At 34.6% G+C, this 21,586-nt stretch overlaps 1 protein-coding gene across 1 annotated transcript in view; it reads right to left on the reverse strand.

Annotated features, from left to right (window-relative positions):
- The window catches only part of LOC126827475 (A disintegrin and metalloproteinase with thrombospondin motifs 9), a 106,677-nt gene that overhangs the window by 35,532 nt on the left and 49,559 nt on the right, over positions 1-21,586 (reverse strand). The window contains exons 5-8 of the mRNA XM_050556832.2: positions 8,681-8,764; positions 7,879-8,000; positions 7,558-7,598; positions 6,921-7,026 (exon numbers count right to left, since the gene is read on the reverse strand). Of these exons, the coding sequence (XP_050412789.2) occupies positions 6,921-7,026; positions 7,558-7,598; positions 7,879-8,000; positions 8,681-8,764 (353 nt within the window). The remainder of the gene's footprint in view (positions 1-6,920; positions 7,027-7,557; positions 7,599-7,878; positions 8,001-8,680; positions 8,765-21,586) is intronic.

Consider the following 21,586-nt stretch of genomic DNA (forward strand, 5'->3'; position numbering starts at 1 on the left):
TTAGTGTTATATTAGGGCTCGATAACAGTAAGGGAAGCAAAACTAGAAATGCCCGAAAAAATTTCGGGTTTACTGACAGCGGCGCCGGTTTTCTTCGAGAGGCGAAAAATCGGAACTGACCTTGTATGGACCCCGCAAGAAAATTTTGGAATATTTGACAGCAGCAAACGCGTTTTCCTGCTATTCCAGCCCGTAAAATGAGTGTTTTATTAGATTTCGGGCACTTAATTTTGCCAAGTAGATGAAATAAATTTTTGTTTTCACTTTACCCGTCTGCCCGGAAATTCAGCTTGCCCGAAAGTTAGGGGGGCAGCTGCCCCCCCTGGCTCGTACGCCTATGTTCATCATTCAAGTGTTTGAAAGGTTCAACAAAGTGAAACAAGGGCTATAGCTGTAGAAGAAATTAACGGAAATTCAATAGGATTCTTTGTTTCACTAATCTAAATGATGGATATCAATTTCATACTGATCAGATGATAACTTTTGTCATTAGAGTGTTCACAAAATTCAAAAAAGTGAAACAAGGGCCATAATACTAGACATAATTAACGGATATTTGCTGAAATTCAATAGGATTCTTCGTTTCACTAATCTAAATGATTCATATAAATTTCATACAGATCTGATGATAACTTATGTCATTAGAGCATTCACAAGGTTCAACAAACAAGGACCATAACTCAAGAAGAAACAAGCCAACAGTGAGGCTGATGTCCCCCGCCGAAATCCCCAAATAAATAGATGACACATATTAATTAATCGCACATCTATTTTTTTCAAAAGTATCGAGCAATCAAACTGATTTTCAACTGTACACTAAGTTTCATCACTCTCTATCAGATAGAATCAAAGTTATCTTGTCCCAAAGCATCGACCAAAGAAATTGCTTATCTCTGCTTAGCTTTAGCTCGATATGTTAATCATTGAACTCAAGTCAAGACGAACATCTACATCAAGTTTAAACAGTCTACCTCAATTAGAAGCAGAGTTATTATGTTCCAAGGTCTTGACCAATCAAAATGCTTATTGCTCCTTAGCCTAAGCAGACAATTCTCATCATCGAACTTAGTCAAGGTATTGATGTAATGAAACTATACACCAAGTTTCATCACTCTCACTTAATTAGAACTAAAGTTATCGTGTCCCAAAGAATCAACCAATCAAATTGCTTATCTCTACTTAACATAAGCAGAAAATGCTCATCTTCGCACTCTATAGAGGCACTGACCTCATAAACACCTACACCAAGTTTGAACATTCTAGCTCAATTAGAAGGAGAGTTATTGTGTTCCAAAGTCTCGGCCAATCAAATTGCTTATCGCTCTGCTTACCCTTAGCAGAAAACGCTCAATATCGAACTTAGTCAAGGTATTGATGTAATGAAACTATACACCAAGTTTCATCACTCTCACTTAAATGGAACTAAAGTTATCGTGTGCCCAAAGCATCAACCAATCAAATTGCTTATCTCTGCTTACCCTAAGCAGAAAATGCCCATCTTCACATTCCATCAAGGCATTGACCTAATAAACACCTACACCAAGTTTGAACATTTTAGCTCAATTAGAAGGAGAGTTATTGTGTTCCAAAGTCTCAACCAATCAAATTGCTTATTGCTCTGCTTACCCTGAGCAGAAAATGCTCATTATTGAACTTAAGTCAAGGTATTGATGTAATGAAACTATACACCAAGTTTCATCTCTCTCACTTAATTAGAACTAAAGTTATCGTGTCCCAAAGCATCAACCAATCAAATTGCTTATCTCTGCTTACCCTAAGCAGAAAATGCTCATCTTCGAACTCCATCAAGGCATTGACCTAATAAACACCTACACCAAGTTTGAACATTCTAGGATTCTAGGTCAATTAGAAGGAGAGTTATTGTGTCCCAAAAAGTGTGACGGACGGACGGACAGACGGACAGACAGACGAACCCATTTCAATAGTCCCCTGCTTTCTTCGAAAGGTGGGGGACAATAATGCATATAAAATTCAGAAAGATCAGATGATAACTTTTGGCGTTCACATGGTTCAATAAAGTAAAACAAAGTCTCGACCAATCAAATTGCGTATCGCTCTGCTTACCCTGAGCAGAAAATGCTCATTATCAAACTTAGTCAAGGTATTACTGTAATGAAACTATACACCAAGTTTCATCAATCTCACTTAATTAGAACTAAAGTTATCGTGTCCCAAAGCATCAACCAATCAAATTGCTTATCTCTGCTTACCCTAAGCGGAAAATGCTCATCTTCGAACTCCATCAAGGCATTGACCTAATCAACACATACACCAAGTTTGAACATTCTAGCTCAATTAGGAAGAGAGTTATCGTGCCCCAAAGTATCAACCAATCAAATTGCTTATCTCTGCTTACCCTAAGTGGAAAATGCTCATCTTCGAACTCCATCAAGGCATTGACCTAATAAACACATACACCAAGTTTGAACATTCTAGCTCAATTAAAAGTTATCGTGTCCCAAAGCATCAACCAATCAAATTGCTTATCTCTGCTTACCCTAAGCGGAAAATGCTCATCTTCGAACTCCATCAAGGCATTGACCTAATCAACACATACACCAAGTCCCAATTAGGAAGAGAGTTATCGTGTCCCAAAGCATCAACCAATCAAATTGCTTATCTCTGCTTACCCTAAGCGGAAAATGCTCATCTTCGAACTCCATCAAGGCATTGACCTAATAAACACATACACCAAGTTTGAACATTCTAGCTCAATTAGGAAGAGAGTTATTGTGTCCCAAAAAGTGTGACGGACAGACAGACAGACAGACGGACAGACAGACGGACGAACCCATTTTAATAGTCCCCTGCTTTCTTCGAAAGGCGGGGGACAATTAATGGAAATTATTGAAATTAAATAGGCTTCTTCATCTCAGTGAACATATATCAATTTCCAAACAATTAGATGATAAATGTAGTATAGTGATCACAAGAAATTCTGAGTAGTGACAAACACATACCAGATCTTAACATAAGACAAATTCTTCTTCTCACCTTCATCATGCTTGTTAAAAGATAAGTAAAGTTAATTACCTATTTACACCAGTGTAAACTATTATCTTACACACTTCTCAAAACTATTTATTTCACTCTTAACTACTTATAGTTTTATGTTAATTAACGATACCACCACCGTCACTACTCTAGATATATAATAAAGTCGAGTGATCATGGTGGTAGCAAGCAAAATGGCTATTATTTATTACAATGTAATTACGTTTACGCTACTTGAGGTTCGTTCTAATCAAAGACAGATCTTCACAACGATATTCCTACAATTCCTGAAATTGTTGAAGAACAGGTTATTTACATGAAGTATTGGTCAATGACCGGAATAAGAATTCTACAAATATCTTAACCCCAATCTTTTGTCGATTTAAAGTTCTGCCATGCAAGAAATTAATGTGTCATATACTGTTAAACAAGAAATTAATGTATCATATACTGTTAAAGATGCATTATGTAAGATTTAAAAGTAGATAATGAAAAGGGAATATATTGAAAATTTCAGTCTCAATTTTCATGGCTACAATAATAAACAAAGTCTTGATTATCCATTTTCAAATTAAATTAATTGTGTTTCAATTCTTAATAATAACGACCAGCAATAGGCAGATTTAGCTCTTACATACTACATCTTTAAATAAGAAATTAAAGATATGCCAAGGTTCACACCTGAACACTGAAAACCACCACAGCATTAATTCTAAAAGGCAAGGGTCATCATCTGGAAGGTTTGGATGCCATCACATTACCATCCTTTCCTGCAGACAGAATCCACAAGAGATCAGCCAAGGTTGGGATGGCAATGCGTGAAAACTCCTCTACAAGACTGATACATTATTCAGCAACATTTGTACTGTTGCTACTGTGAGGGGTTTACATGAGAGCCAGACGACCTTAAACTGGGCCAATTCTGACTACCTGTTAACACGGTTACTGACTTTTAATTTTTACCTCTTGTGGCTATATTACACTGTACAGAAAATTTGTTATGAATAACGTACCGAGCCAAACAGCAAACTGAGTCAAAACTACAATCGTGCTGAATTAGCTAATTGCCTCTAAATAATAACTTTTAGGTACAGTAATTTTTTGCAGTGTTAGAATCCTTAGATGTTGTACATCATTTTTTTAGAGGTGGAATTATGGGCGTAGAGAAATATTATTTCAACAATATGAATTTTTTTGGGGAAATGACAGCAACAGAAATAATGCGATGTTATACCCAAAAAGCTGAAGAAAATATTTATTGCTGGCATCTTTCTTCTGCTTTGTCAGAGATGAACAACTATTTTTACACGTCAATCTATCATTAAATAAGCATACGAGAAGATAATAATTACATGCAACCGACATTCATCAACCCATTAACACCATTGTTGACTTCTTTCCAAGAAAGTGTCGCACAAAAAATGCAGATTCAAAGAGAAAATATTAATAAGTTGAAAGATAATTTCAGAATTCAAAAACGTCTGTATTTTAAGTGCCAACAAAGATATTACAGGTAATTCAAATGGCAAAAAGCAAAATGCCTAAAATTAAATAAATAAACTATGTTTACTGGCAAAAGTTAGCAAAATATGTTAAACTGGTGGTAATTGGTAAAATACTGTATTCATCATTCTTTCTTATTTACAATTAACTACAAGAAAAACAGGTACAAAGGATATTCAATACATATGAAAGAGGGTTTAACATCCTACTTTCCTGTTCCCACTACCAGCAATGCTCACGCTGGCGATCGTCATTTCCTCCAATTGCGATAAAAATATAATTTTGGCGATAAAATGTTCAACCTGGCAATATTTTTGGCGATAACGTTTTCCTATATGGCGATTCTTTTTAATCATGATGATAATTTTTTTTTGCCACAAAGGATTGATTTCCAGCTCGTTACAGTCTATTACGCTTGGCTGAGTCAGTTATCAATCAATTAGATATAACAGAGCTATCTTTTGTGTATTAATTAATTTCTGATTAGTGTTGATAAGTATTTACAGTAAGAGTAGTAATAAATTAATTAAAAGACAACAGATTTATTTATTTGTTTTCAAACACGAATCAGTGGCTTTTTGCTTGTGTTTATACCTTCTGTATGATCTTTTTCTTAACCCTTAACCGGTCATTGTCGACTATAATCACCACAACGTTATACAGCTAAGTGGTCACGGTCGACCACAGCAAGAACCTTTTTTATAAGCCGCACTTGAGTATTTAGTTTCAGATGATACTCTCGTTCATATGATGATATTATATTCTTGGATGTTGAAGTGATTTTCACTTCCACAATAGGTCTAGGCTTACCTCGAAAAGAGTAAATTTTAAGTGTATTTGGAAAAGGCAGATCTTTTAGACAAGAATGGAAATTTTCAAGTCCTTGATTAAGGTATGATGCAGCTACCAAAACAACGTTTTGTTCTATATGTGAATCAGCTAATTTTACAAATTCATTCACAGCTGGTTGTAGTGTACTAAAAAAGCTTTGTAAATTATAACATCAAAATTTTATGTATTTATATCAAAAATAAAAATGTAAAAATAATTTTGGCAGAAAAAATATATGGTTAATAAATTCAAATGAAAAAATGGCAGAAAAAAATGGAACCCAGAGTGGGCATTGACTACCAGGCTAATAAAACAGACATATGCCATGAAATGTGCTATGAAGACAATTATGCACGGACACCAGTGTTTCTACATGCTATACATCAAATACCAACAGTTGTTTTACATGCACATCAACAAGTAAACAGGTTGACTTTGTTTTTCCATCCTATATAACTAGATACAAAACATACTGACAGGGTTGACAACAATATACAACCACATGACAAAACAGTTCTTTTTACAACTGCTAGTCAAATTTTTTCTTTCTAGACTTTGACGTTAGCATGACTTATTTGTTAACAATGCAAGTATATGTTGTAACGATATGCATTACTGTGTTGGTATTTGACCCCAAAAAATAAGAGCATGTCTATAACATTTTCCTCTGTTATTTTAAAATTTTGAAGAAAGCAATTAAAGGCATAATATTACGGAATTAAAGGCAAATATAGACTTTTAGTCAATACACATTAAAAAGTAAAAAGTAGTCATAGATAAATTTGAATATGGAAAAATTGACTCTTATTCTTCAGGCGGATTTAATTGACATACTAGCGACAATCTCTTTTCAAAACTTATTAAGATACTAAAATGCTTTCAGAAAATAGACAACGACAAGATAGTGTCTAAATTCTATATGGAATAAACATATTTTCTTTGTTTGGTTTTGTTGCCTACACTTGTAAGTCTACTCAATACACATGAATATACAAGGAACACAAAAGTTATTTGCTGTCCAGTAATAGAATTGCTAAGAGAAATAATTACCATACATGTACATATGGGAACCTAATGTTGACCAATGTCTTTTGAGGAAAGAATTTCCATCATAATGACATTACTGTAGTTAGGTATTTCACTAGAATATTACTTTTTGAAGTCAATTTTATTCATGATAATGAAATCTTTTATTCCAGAAGAGCAATTTAACTATTGTATTGTGGACAGATGCCATATCTCGCAGGAATTCTATTATTCATTTATTCATTGAGGAAATTTTTGTTTTCTACTATAATCTACTAGTATAAATGACTAATAGCAAGAAAAGTCTATCCACAGACTTAATAGACATTCTCTGAAAAACTTAGAAGTCGAAAAAGAAAGAATCAAATTGGTTTGACTTGGTAGTCTATTTTGGATTTATCAAAGTTAACATAGCCTATACATTTTTGCAAGCAAGATGGTAGGCATACATAATATACAATGCTAAATTCTGCAGAAAATTTGGCGAAATCCAGAAACAGCAAATGGAATATGGATTCACCACATGATAAATGTGAAAAACTTACACATGTCCGAGCTCATGAGCAACTGTATAAGCGGCACTGATGCCATTATCTTCTATAATTGAACAGCTTCGGACTGGATCACAGATTGTTCCCAGTTCAGCCAGGCCTGAAAAATAATAAAAATAATTGTAAAATGGATAATATAAGTCAACATAACCTTACAATGGATAAGATAAGTAAGCATAACCTTACAATGGATAAGATAAGTAAGCATAACCTTACAATGGATAAGATAAGTAAGCATAACCTTACAATGGATAAGATAAGTAAGTATAACCTTACAATGGATACGCAATATTTTTAACTTAGCTTTAAAAAAAAAAAAATTCTTTGTTGAAAAATGAAATATGTATACCAGGCTAATAATATAAAAGGGGTTTAAACAACCACTTCCAACCCATTAGAAGTCAGAGTGATTTTGTTAAAAAATTAATGACAATCTACTACTCAAACCCAATATACTTGAGAACCCAAGGACACATAGGAAAGAATAGGAATTGGATTTGTACTGGTACCTTTCCACCCACCACAAGATCTAGGTAATGAGAGCATTTACAAGAGTAACAACCCATGAAGGTAGTTATTAGAAATACTAATAGTGGATAAAAAAAACCAATGTGTTATATGACATAATTACCTAATGTATCACATTTCCCTTCTGCCCGGCAAATATTTTTTCTAAAAAATAAATAATAAGAGTTTATTAAATGATATAATCTTGGCATAATCCAGGCTAAAATTCTGAACCTGTAGCGTAATTATCAGTCCTTTGGTTTGCTATCTGATCTTTGAGAGGAGAGTTACATCCCTTTAAATGTAAGTATCCTATGGTTGGACTACTGTTATTTATCATTTCGATTTTTGGGGGACCAGTTCTCAATTTGGAGTAAATGTACAATTTATTCTCTAATGTGTAACCAAGACCTGTCATATGGAAAAAATTGCAGAAGTCACTCACCTAGTAAGTAAAATGGCAGTGTCATGATGTCCTGGACTATCGAGAGGTTCGTTACTAGCACTCTGCCAGCGACAGAATTCTTTTAATGTTGTTGCAGCATTGGCTGTTACTCTCGGACCTACCTGTATACAAACAATAATAATAGTAATATAAAACAATATACAACAGAAACAACTTTCAATATTCAGCTATATATTGAACGTTGTACCAAAGTACAAAAGCAAGCAGGGGGGTTGGATGGCTGAATGGTTAGCGTGCACGCGCTGTATCATAAAGTCTGTCATTGAGTCGACTGGCGAGGATTTGAATCCCCGGTTGTACGTGACAAGGAGTAGGGTTGCCTGTCCAACCTCGTGGGTTTTCTTCGGGTCCTCCGGTTTCCTCCCACTGCTAAAGACCCCTATGCGCAAGCGAATTATTGAAATAAAGTTAAACCATGTGTTAGTCCCGAAATGACCTAGTTTGTGTCGAGTGGACGTTAAACTCCATTTCTCTCTCTCTCTCTCTCTCACAAAAGCAAGCGCTTCAATTCACGCTTTGGCTTTAGAAAACTAGTAGTGTAAACAGATAGAGCTGTTAGAAGGCTTGAGCATCCCCAAAGGCCCCTGTAAAAAGGGCACGCCACATCTGAAAGACTTGAAAATCTTAAAGTAAGAGATTACTCTTGCAGATCGAACTACCCATCTTGTTGAAAAACAGGTTATACCACTGTGGAAAACTTTGATTCAAATTATACAAACTGTTTAAAATATTACTGTAGTTTTAATTATGTCATATTAAAATACTGTTTATAAAAACTTACCTGCTCAGATTCTAATAAAATTAATTTAACGACTACAATGTCGATGAAATTTTCTATAGTTGGATGTTTGTATATACTTGTTACCTGAAACACAATAAGTTTGATTGTTATGATTAATTTTATTTCACTAGTGCGGACAGTAATTATAATACATTGGCAAAACTGGGGGTGTAGTAAATGGGGTCCTGGAATTTGTTTTGATTTCTAGTGCACTTTAAGGTCCATTTTGTTGATAGCTTTTTTTTTGACAAGTTATGCTATCAACAAAATGGACCTTAAAGTGCACTAGAAATCAAAACAAATTCCAGGACCCCGTTTACTACACCCCCAGTTTTGCCACATTTGGCACAAGTGCCTGACCCCTGATGAAATTTGTGCATGCCGTGGAGATGGGGGACACATGCTTGCTGTGTTTAGAACACCTTGTATCACTTCCACTTGTACTCAATCTGTAGAATATTGACTTGTGGCAAGTTCACTTAGCAGACAGATTTATTCAGTGCACTGGACATGCACAGTTGCTTTCAGATCTATTTACTTGGTGTTCTACAAAGTACAAACATACCCTGCCAAAGCAAGACATTCACCACCATGGTTGGTAGTTTAGAAATCAATGAAGGACCTATAAGTGCTTTGTAAATCAAATATATGTAAACAAACTAAATCTTGATATGTGAATTATACGGTCTTCTCTGTCTTTGATTTTTGATTCCATCTGAATAACTAGATCCTTTTCCTTACCAGACAATGAAAAGTGGGAAACTAGACTAGAAAATCCTGTGGAACTTGCTAGGAAAACACAGGAATCGAACCAAGGACCTCCTGGTTAGTGAGCCATTGCTTACTCCACTAATCAACCGTGACATACAAAGCATACACTGCTGGTGAACAACACCTATCACTACTAATAACTAACTCAACAAGAAAATCAATAAAGGCCTTATACAATTAGTGTATAAAAACTGTGTTACTATAGCAAGTATGTATCTTGAAGAGTATAGTAATAGTATAAGATGTTTATGCTGTCCTGACCCACTGTTCTAGATATATACCAGATTGCAAGGTGGTGGTTGTGCCGAATTTTGTCTTCAGCCTTCCAATATAAACAAACAGATTACATGGGGCATATGGTGCTGTTAAATAGTCCTCACGTTTACAGGAAATGCCCTCCAAATCATAACTAATAGGCCCTGATCAAAGGGATTATAATGTCTGCAGGCCATGGTATACGGGTATACAGGGATTTTTTCTGTCACATAACCTAGACTTTTAAGAATGGCATTTAATATCAGTATACCAAGATTTAACCTAAGGTTTATATGTATCGCTATAGTATATAGCCTCATATACCATGTTTTTTTATATATTTTCTTTGTGAGTTACAGGCTCGTATACCATTAACTTGGCATAATATTACAACTTCAAGGAGGGCACTTCTTTGATATTTTCATGATTATAGAAGAAAGTGTAAACATAGGTATGGCTTGTGGAAATAACTAATGAAAGGTCAGTATAGAGACCAGTGTAAAAATGAATTTAACACTGTATACTCTGTTGTTTAGTATAGACGTTAGTATTATAATACAAATAATAGACACAAAACCACAAAAATTTTAAATACAAAATGTGGTACGGTATAACCATCATGGTCATTTTGAGTACCCAGTAGAAGGTTTTTAATGTGTGGCATGTTCTGCACTCTCATAACACGTTCTAACATCAACAAATGTCTAAACTGACCTAACATTAAGGTCAGGAGAATGGTACCAGAATTAAACAAACATAAATCCAGAAGTCAAACTTAGTACAAGACACATCAAACACAGTAATAAATAAAAAAAAAACTGTCAAATCAAGTGAATGGATATCTCACTGGCAATATTTAACAATCAGTAATTATCAATGGGATATTTTTCTTTAAAATTTAACATTAAGTAATTATCAATGGGATATTTTTCTTTAAAATTTAACATTAAGTAATTATCAATAGGATATTTGTTTTTAATATTTAACAAATAAGTAATAAATAGGATATTTCTTTTCGATCCATTTCTGAAATTAACATATTCATATCCGACTTTTATTATTCGAATAATGTATAAGCTCTGGTGCATTGGACCTTAAAGTGTTCAAGGATTTCTCAGGATCTCAGACATCATAAACCAGAACAAGGTGGTTCATCTTAGCATTGCTATGATTTCAACCTGTAGAACTGAACAGATCTTTGGTAAGGTGAGCCAAAAACCTTGATAAGATTACACTTTTCTGTATGTTTAGTTTTAAAATATGAACACATCTAAATTTCAACAGGATATCATTACATGACTACGGGTTCCATTTAACAACTCAACGATAAGCCAATCTGCCTCTTTAAAAGTAATGTACTCCCAGGATAGTGTCTTGAACTATAAGCGATAAGCCTTTATCTTAAAAACACAGAAATTTACATTATAAATTAAATGAAGTATTCAGCTCACTTGGTGGCCGAGATTACACTCAGAACATGAATAGAATCTGAGTTTATGATGATATATTATCACGAGAAATACATAAAACTTGTAAAAATAGAATAAGCTGCAAACTTTGTTCTAAAATGATTCTGAATTAAAACTGTTACCAAAAATATTTAATTATTATTAATTATTTACATGTATTTTACTGGTGATAGATATCTTAATGATCAGGTATATATAAGCATGTAGCTGCTATCTAAACCATCAAAAGCCACAGTTTTGTGAACAAATAGTGTGTGGAATATAATATTCAATTAAAATATTTGCTGATAGGATCTTTCATTATTATAAGTTAGCTACATGTATCTACATTTAGGCTAATATAAATCTGCTGTGAGAAAACAGAATATGGAATATAATGTTCATTTACATTTATTTGTTGCTAGAAATATTTCATTATAAGCCAACAGTAAGACTGATGCCCCAAAATAAACAGATGACACATATTAATTAATCGTACATTTATCTTTTTATAAAGCATCAATCAACCAGGATCCAAACTGTTTATCTATTAATATGTAGCCTAAGCAGAAAATACTCAGTATCAAGACATTCACCCAATAAACATCCAACACCAAGTTTGAAGATTCTAGCTGAAGAAGCAGACTTATTGTGTCCCTAAAAGTGTGACAGACAAGCAGGCAGGGGACAAAAGTTAGCTACCTGTTAACAGGAGCCCTAATCGAATTCAAAAACTCACTCAGGTTCCAAAATATTACAAGCAAATTTCCTCAAGATAATTTTTCAGTAACAAATTTACTTTGTATGTAACAAATACAAATACATATAAAACATTGCATGGACTTCACTTGACCAGACAATTTTGTGAACAATATCTTGGTATCATTTGAATATTCTTCGGCATATTTGTTTTTGACTGATTAAACCAATTATTAGGTGCAGTAATAAATGGGGGACAAGGTCCATTCCATACACCACTGTATGTAAGCTGGGATCCATTCCATACCCAACTGTATATGTAAGTTGGGGTCCATTCCATACACCACTGTATGTAGGTGGGTGTTCAATCCATACCCAACTGTATATGTAAGTTGCAGGGGTCTATTCCATACACCAATGTATGTAGGTTGGGGTCTATTCCATACACCAATGTATATTAATGTAAGTTGGGGTCCATTCCATTCCATACACCACTGTATATAGGTTGAAGCCCATTCCATATACCTCTGTGTGTAGGATAAGGCACATTCCATACACCACTGTATGTAGGTTGGGATCAATTCCACACACCACTGTATGTAAATTGGGACCCATTCCATACACCACTGTATGGAAGTTGGAGCCCATTCCATACACCACTTTATGTAAGTTATGTATAATAACCTTTTTATAACTTTTAATGTGTATACATGAAAGGATATCATAAATGAACCTGTTTCAAACTCAGCAGTAACTTTTGGCACTTTGTGATGATTTTATCTTAGACTAACAAAACATGATAATATACATCAAGCAGAGTTATTATCTTCATAAATAAATCAATTTAACACTTCAGCATTTGTTTATTTGTCTTCTTATACAATTTCTACTCTACTTGCAGAACAAATTACAATTATACTAAACATGTACGTGTTATAGACACAAAGACTCCAGGCTGTCTTGTTTTTATTATTGGTATCAATGAGGAATTATTAAAGAATTAACACTATCTATCATGTATATATTAATAATCCTATTTAAAGATGCCTTCCCGTGAACAAACTGTGTAATTTAATGATACATTTGGATTAAAAACATATTCAAACTAATCTATCTATCAACACTTTGCTTCAAATCCGAAGAAAACTACCCCATGCAGTGAGAATCTATTTTTATCAGCCTTGTTTATCATGTGTCTTGATTGAGGGAGTATCCACTCGAAGGTTGTTTATGACATTAGTCATAATCCATCTACCATAAATAGCAAAGCCTAAGTAAATTCATGGATTATCGTCTGCCAACTTCTTTTTCGGAAGGTTATCTCTCAATGTTCTCACAACCGTTGGCCATTCGATCAACACATAAGAAGCGCCCTTATGTCACCAGAGAAAAAAGACAGCCTTTTAAGGCTACCCTTACAATTTTGTCTTGTTTGCTCTCCATGGATGTTTTTCAGAGAATCCAGTATTTTGTCATACTTTTATAGGAAATAACTACCCAATAAATACTTCCATGCGAATGTAACTTTAAAGAGCACTGACAGAACTTGAGTATACAGTTAATAGTGTGTTTCTCGTTGAATAATACAGTCATCTATTCAAACATCAAAATTTATTTTTAGCTGAAACTATTTATTTCTTATGACTGAAAGTGATCGGCTTACAGATTTGCGAATAAGGCCGCAGCAGGCATTAAAGGATTACATGATTTGAAATGAAAGTTAGCAGTAATAACAATATTTTTAATTTTGCAAAAGAAAGGGAATCCCCATAAAATAATTGTAAAGTTCTAAATTGTAAATTTAGATATAAGTTTTAATCCATTGTAACTAGAACATTGAATCTCAAAGGAATACATGTTTAATTTAGTTATTTGAGAACATCCTATCAATCCATTTAAATTTGGCTCCAATTTAAAAGTGATTTTGAAGGAGTTCACTGAAAGCTTATGAAAAGTGCACCAAGTATACTGCTGCAAGTACCCGGTAGGTCATGATCAGTGATAGAATTCTGATGTACAGGATAAAATTGAATATGGTTTGGGCAAGATCAATTGCTCTTTAAAGATACATTATGGGAGATTTGATACCGAGTTGGCAGTTCTCACTATAATAGTTAAAAACTAGACAATGTAAAGGCAATTTGCTGAAAATTTCATTCAAATTGATCCACTATGAACTGAGAACTAAGCAGTTAAAATTTCTGGCTAGCATTGATCATCATTACTAAAGTCAGTATGATAAACAGCATAGTCTCGATTATCCATTTAATTGTTAAATTGTGAAGGAAAGTTATGTAGTAAATCAGCTCATAATCCACTAAGGATCGCAGGCTAGCAATGCCATCTAGAGTTGATTATGGTCTGGATAGGTTAATTAATGTATAATTAATAATTTAGATAACATTTCAGGCCTAAAGACAGACCTGCAATAGACATATTTAGCTCTTGCATAATGTATGTTTAAGTTTAGAGTATATTCCATATGCCTTTAATCATCTTAATATTATTCATTTTATTCTTTGATGTCAGAATAATATGCACAGCATTCAACATAACATTATCAAAAACTACTGATTGAATGAAATCATTTCATGCACATACAATTTTATCAATTTATGTACATAACTTTATATTCAATTACCACTGTGTTTAATGCATTATTCACATATTTAATGATTAGTTGGTGACATATTGTCTTACGATAATAATGCAAATATTCAGTCATTGCAGAATTATGAATTAATAATAAAATAGTAGGCCTACACAAAAAATGAGCAAAAGTTATAAATGTGTACATGTCAGCATTTTGTCATTACAACATATCTATTTAATACTAGTGTCAAAATCTCCAAAGTGCCGGAGTGAGTATCACGCTCTCTCACTAATCAGGAGTCTGAGATTGCTTCCGGCAAGGTTTCTCTATGTCAGTGGTACAGTGTCTATAGTTGTTTGGATGGGAAAAAAAAAATGTTTTCCCGTGTACACATTGGCATGCATGTAAAAGAAACCTTGACAGTGGAAATTGAAATAAGAGTAGGCTGTAGTATTACTGTCCGGACGAAATTTCCCCGAAAAATCTTTTGGATCCTAATCAGTGATGGGATTTCAAAAATTTTCTTATCAGACATTTTTACCAAAAATAAAGGGACATAACTCTTAAGCAGTCTTTACGATTGACAACTGGAGAACAAACTTTCGAAAAAGGTGACTAAACCTTATCTCACTGAAGAGTTGGGAACCATGAAATGGTGAACTGAAGCCATTGCAGGTACAAGAAACAAATAGCATTTCTTGTTTCAATGTATCTTTAAGCATTGATAGAAACCTGAACAAACAGAATAAACCACTGACTCGAGCAAATATCAACCACCACCATTAGCAGACAAGAACATCTCTAAACAGTTAGTTTTTATGAGATTGCCATCTGGAACTAGCGGTTGGCACTTAGTCAAAATAACACGAAATTTAATTTCTATTGTATGGTCCAGACCACAAACTTTAGGTAAGCGAAATACTATTAGTGTATGGTGCAGACGTGGTCATGATTATACGATATGTGAGGAATGCTATGTGTAGGAAGATCTTTTGATGTAATAAATTAAAGGAGGCAAGTCTTTAACTCAATATCTTTCAGTCTTGGACATTGCAAACAAGACTTATTGATCAATCTAAATCATCATTGCTGTTGTTACCTTACCGTGAAAAGATGGGCTTCTGATATCTCATATTCAAGACAAAATGAAAATTTTAAAATTGGCACACAAATCGCATGCCAGAATACTTTTGAGCACCATTTGTAATGAAGTTATTCGATGAACGAGGCTAAGCATATCATGAAGAAACAATTTGACTGTTGAAGATATCACAAAACACCCACCCCCTACCCACAGACATTAACATAACCTGACAAGATAGTACAGAATCTTGTTATATCACATTTACAACCACAATCCTCCTACATCCCATGAAATTAATTTCATTTAATTAAATCTGAATTTAAGAAACTTTCAAATTTGTTGGCCCTCTCCTGCAGAAATTCTGGATATGCCACAAATGTCACATTTTGCTTCACTCAAGTTACTTTCTAAAGAAAGGCATGCAGATATTTGTAAAAATCTACTGTAACAGGTTACCCTAATCTAGTCCCATGAACAAACGATATAACTCAATAGAAATTAGCCACAAATATATCAATCTGCAGACTCTCTACCCCTCCTACAAGACATAAGCCAGACATTAATACAGCACTTGAATTGGCAGATAATCAAACAGCCAAACCCGATGCTCTTTCTATACAACCGTATGTTATGTGAATAGCTTATCTAGTACAAACTACATATACAGGTACCACACTTTTTGCAAAGAGTTTCATTAACAAACTATTATTTTCTCAAACAGACACATTGAATACTCTCTTTCCCTTCTTCTTAGGACTACAAAAATTAATTAACAAGGTATGGAAATGTTTGCCAGAGCAAATTACCTGTATCAAATAGGTTCGGAGGAGAAATTTTGCCTAAATAGTAAAACTACAGCCTACCCTTTGAATTGAAGGGTTCTTTTACATGCACGCCAATGTGTACATGGGTTTTTGGTCCCATCTGATCAAACAGACGTTCCTTGCCAGGCCTCCCCTGAAATGGGGGAACCCAACCTGAAATCACGAGGAATTTTCTCGGTCAACATCAGAAGAAAAACCTTAACCTCCCGGTTAGTATGCCAGCACATTGCTCACTGAGCCACCATGAATCAACGTTTGGCATTAACGTTGAGAATTTGTGAACACAGATTAAATGGATCAGTTTGATTGGTGGTGTTGGACCCAGTAAATCTGCACATAAAATTCTATTGTCATCCTTTTCTAGTCAGCAATATCTCATGAGAAGCAGCACATGTTCTGACCTGGTTAAATGAATCATTGCTTTCACATTGAATTACTACCTGAACCTTCCCAACAAGATTCCACTTTTCACCCAAAGCAAATTAACAGAAGTACCTCCGATGGAGCAGAGCAGTAGAACATTAAACCCCATATAATTTCATTCCCTTTCCTAGGTCATTAGGGGAACTATAGATATTGAATTACTGATCCTGAAGTAGACTCAAGCTAGGGCTTTAGATTTTAATTTACTTGATGCATGCACAGATGTTAAAGTTAACACGATTTATTAGCATTGTTTTTTCAGAAAGCAGTGCTCAAAATGCAGTGCAACCAAATGACTATCATCTGATGGTCTTCCGTGTGAGGGGAAATATAATTTGAATATATTTGCATTAGGTCAAATCAATTAAACAAACATTATGCAAGACGTAAATCTGCCAATTGCAGGTCTTTCTTTAGGGAGAGAGAGAGAAATGGGGTTTAACGTCCACTCGACACAAACTAGGTCATTTCGGGACTAACATATGGTTTAATTTTATTTTAATAATTCGCTTGCGCATAGGGGTCTTTAGCAGTGGGAGGAAACTGGGGGACCCGGAGAAAAATCACGAGGTTGGACAGGCGACCCTACTCCTTGTCACGTACAACCGGGGATTTGAAACCACGCCAGATGACTCAATGACAGGCTTTATGATACAGCGCGCACATGCTAACCATTCAGCCATCCAACCCCCCCTCTTTCTTTAGGCCTGAAACGTTATCTAAATTATTAATTAGACATTAATTAATCAACTCTCAATGTCATCGCTAGCCAACAATGTTGTTTATTGGATTAGGTTCCGATTTGCTGATCGACTTCCATTCATGATTTAATCATGAAATGGTAAATCAAGGCTATGTTTTTATCGTACTGACTTTATTAATGATGATCAAGACTAGGCTGAAAATTCAATCGCTAAAATCTTGGTTCAGAGTGGATCAATTTGACTGAAATTTTCAGCAAATTCCCTTTACATTATCTAGTTTTTAACTATTATAGTGAGAACTGCCAGCTCTTTATCTAATCTCCCATAATGCATCTTTAATCTGACCATGGTCAAAGAATTTTGAAACATCTCTGTTACCCACATATACAAGATTTCTGTTTATACCAAGTTATCTGTATCAAAATTTGTCTTGAAAGCAGAATTTCTGATTCTCATCATCCACAGACAAAAACAGACCAACCACTGCCAAGATTAAAGATTCTATTCACCAGAAGTCTGTATGATGAAGAAATACTGAAAGTTTTTCACAGCCAACCAAAATAATATGAAACTGTCAGACATGATAATTTAACTCTTATAGAAATTGACATATCATATCAGGTGCAAAAGTGCATGGAATTGGCCGGTTGCCATGTGAGGTATGCAAGCTAATGAGAAACTATCTTTCATCGTTTTAGAATTCAGCATTACTTCATGTCAACCTTAATTCAACAAAATTGCATGGAAATTCTTATTTGCATGTATCAGATGAACTGTAGCTATCTCAGCAGCCAAGTTTATCAATTTTTAATACACGTTTCTGCAACAACATTATGGAGATCTCAAACTGAAACCAGACCAGCAATGTGTTTATAATTTTATTTCATCACATTGAAATTTTTTATCTTATAATTTGGCCTCAAAAGTGCAAAGATTTCTATCTAATAGCCCGTTCAGACGCTTATTTTTAAACCAGTTCATAATCGCTGGGGTTTTTAAGACAGCATCGTGTTGCGTTCAACTATTCTGACCTCTTTGGTCGGAGGTTAGAGTTAACTACGCATGGGTAGCTTCATATTCTTTATTCGGTTCTCGCACGCTTTCGATAACATTGGCACTGTCTGACCCCAATATTTTCACAGGAATGTAACTAACTGCGTACTGCACATGCTCGAAGCAAGCTGGAGCTGGGGTTTTTAAGCCAACCCGTTCAGATGGCTAAGATGAACCAGTTTAAAATAAAAAGCCTTCTCGAAGACAGGTTGCGAGCAGGGGTTTTTAAACTGGTTTATTTGCCCCACATTTGCGTTCAGACGCTTAAGTTAAACTGGTTTAACGATCCCCGGGGTTTTTAAACCAGTTCAACTTAAGCACCTGAACGGGCTATTATTATCTTTCAACTTTCCAAAATTACACTATATTTGCTAGGTTGTACAGGGGCAGATCCAGCAATTTTTGCAGGAGGGGGTTTGCCAGGTGCCAGGTTCCTGAGAAAATGTATCCCCCCCCCCCCTCGGCTTGAAATTTTTTGAGAAATATATGGTCTCTATCGTCATTTTGGCATATATACATAATACACATTGATCTTTTTAAATAGAGAAATCCAACATCCTGTTTGACGTCAATTTTCATTATGAATTAATTTGATGACACTGAGATTCAATTTCATTGATGCAAAGCATTAATTGTGATATCACATATGTCTATATCATTATCTCGCGCTTTGAGTGCCCATCCTGTCGCACCATCTGATGATAAAGGATAAAGCACAATTATGACACTTTTCTCATAAAAAAAGGTTGTTTTACCAAAAAAATTATGTAGCTGAGCTGAGCAGGTCCACCTGGATCCACGCCTGTTGTATAACTTTGTACATTTAATTGGTCAACTCTTCTGCACTGTAGTTGCTATAAATGTCACAAACTACATCTCTGGATACGCACTACTATCCATATGAACAAATTATTCTGGCCTTGCAAGTTTTAGGACAAAATCTCTCTATATACAATGAATGAAATGGGGTTTAACTCCTACTTTTGAGCACCATTTGGCTAATGAAGACGTGCATACAACATACAGTGTGCTATGAGGGAAATTTTGCCAGGCCCTCTGTCCTGCACCACTGACAAGGGGAAACCATCTGAAAATCCAGCCAATACTGGGATCCAACCCCAGGCCTCCTGGTTAGTGACCTTGACTCCAACCATCTCTCTTGCTCTCCTAATTCAGGACTTGATGAGGGCTAAGTTATCTCAAGCTCAGAAGCTCCTTGTTAAAAAAGTTACACAAAGGTGTGTATCACAACATATAAAGCCATTTGAAAACTACATATGACGATTTTCTACACAAACCATTTTAAACACTACATTACACGTTGAAAGCCACAAGAAATTTTAAAAGCCCCCTCTCCTCCAAATATTTTAAATTTTTTGAGGTCCTAACATGATTATCAAGCACTAAGGCCACACCAAAAAAATATTCTGGTTCTCAGGTAACGCTGCATCATCCAAAATGGGCAGTGTCACACGCTTTTATCTTTATAAATATAAAAATATAAACCAAGTTAATAATTTCTGCACATTCAGGGCAAGTAACTTGATAATACATTTCTTTAAAAGTGGAACTGAACATCAGACCACATAATGGTCGCCAAAAGAAAAACTGGCGGAACTGAAAACATTTTCCCAGGAGTTAATCTAGATGAAGTCACAGAATTATTTAGCCGTTATTTCAAAATCTTATCTATTTTGGGCTTTTTTTTTATTACGAGTTAAATAAATATCAAATATATAATAAAAATGAAAAAAATACCCAGATTTTGACTAAACTCAAAACAAAAAATGTCCTCCAGCATCAAATTTGTCTGAGAACAAGAATAATTGTTTTGTAAACCTAAGTTGTTGCTTTTTTTAGCTCATGCCTAAATCCAGCACTGTCTCCCACGAACAAATGAATCCATTCCTTATTTCCCAAACTCATGAGGACTCAAGAATTTAATTTTCCTTCAATGTTAATGCATTGAACTTGAATGAAGTAATTAGTCTTATGAAAAGAATTTGTCCACTAAAGCTTTTTTTCTCGCAAATACAGTAATAGATATAAGTATAATGTACCTGAACTAATCTTTGACCTTTAAGAGTTGATATAGAAAATGAAAATTATCCATCGGCCACCCAAATGTAATGTGAATTTTAAACATAAATACAAAATTCTCCCCAGTTCATGCAATAAGAAAACAAACATGGTGAACTCCAGTTTATTAAAGAAACATTAGATCCTCTTCTTTGGGCTTGGCAAAGAGTTTTGTTATGTAATTCAACGATATCAGCATAAACAGTGTGAGTTTTCTTCTGATTACCTAGCTAATAAAACGGCCATGATTCTCAAATTTATTTCATTTTATTCCATTTTAGGGATACAACTATTTTCAAGAAATACAACTTTTGTCCGCGATTAGCAATCTATGAACATAGATCAACACAACAGCGAAAAATGTGGACAAAAAGGTCAAAAGATGTTGATATCATTCTGACAACAAGTGTATTGTTTACAACACTTCCCCATGTTCTTCTGCATTTTTTGAGCAGACGGAATAGAAATGGTAGAAATGTTTATTCAATTTTTTGCCTGTTGGATGTCTTTGTTGTTCATTTTTTCCATGTGACGGCTGCGATGAATTGTTCAGACGGATGTACTTTGATAAACAAAGTGAACAATATGATAAGGTTATGGCATGTGTAAATTACAATACGACACCCCTACATCTTTTTTTCTACACGCTCCCATCTATATCAATATGTCTGACAATATTTCAGCAATATGTTTCTCGCCTTTACATGTCAGCTGCACATTAGTTTTTGCTAACTACTCAAATTAGAAACAACTGCCTTCATGAAAAGATATAGTAATAGAGAAACATGCAGAGTGCTGTATAACCTTACTGTTATATTGTTTTTCTGATATATGCAACTATAGTTCAGTGACGTGTAGAGGGGGGTGGGGTGTAGAGGGGGCACCCAATCAAAGAGTGAAATTAAAATCATTTTTTTACAATCTAATATTATTGCAATTAACATTGTTGGACAAGGTGTCCAACCTAATTTTA

This window comes from Patella vulgata, chromosome 7 (assembly GCF_932274485.2).
Source record: "Patella vulgata chromosome 7, xgPatVulg1.2, whole genome shotgun sequence".
NCBI classification, from domain to species: Eukaryota; Metazoa; Mollusca; class Gastropoda; family Patellidae; genus Patella; species Patella vulgata.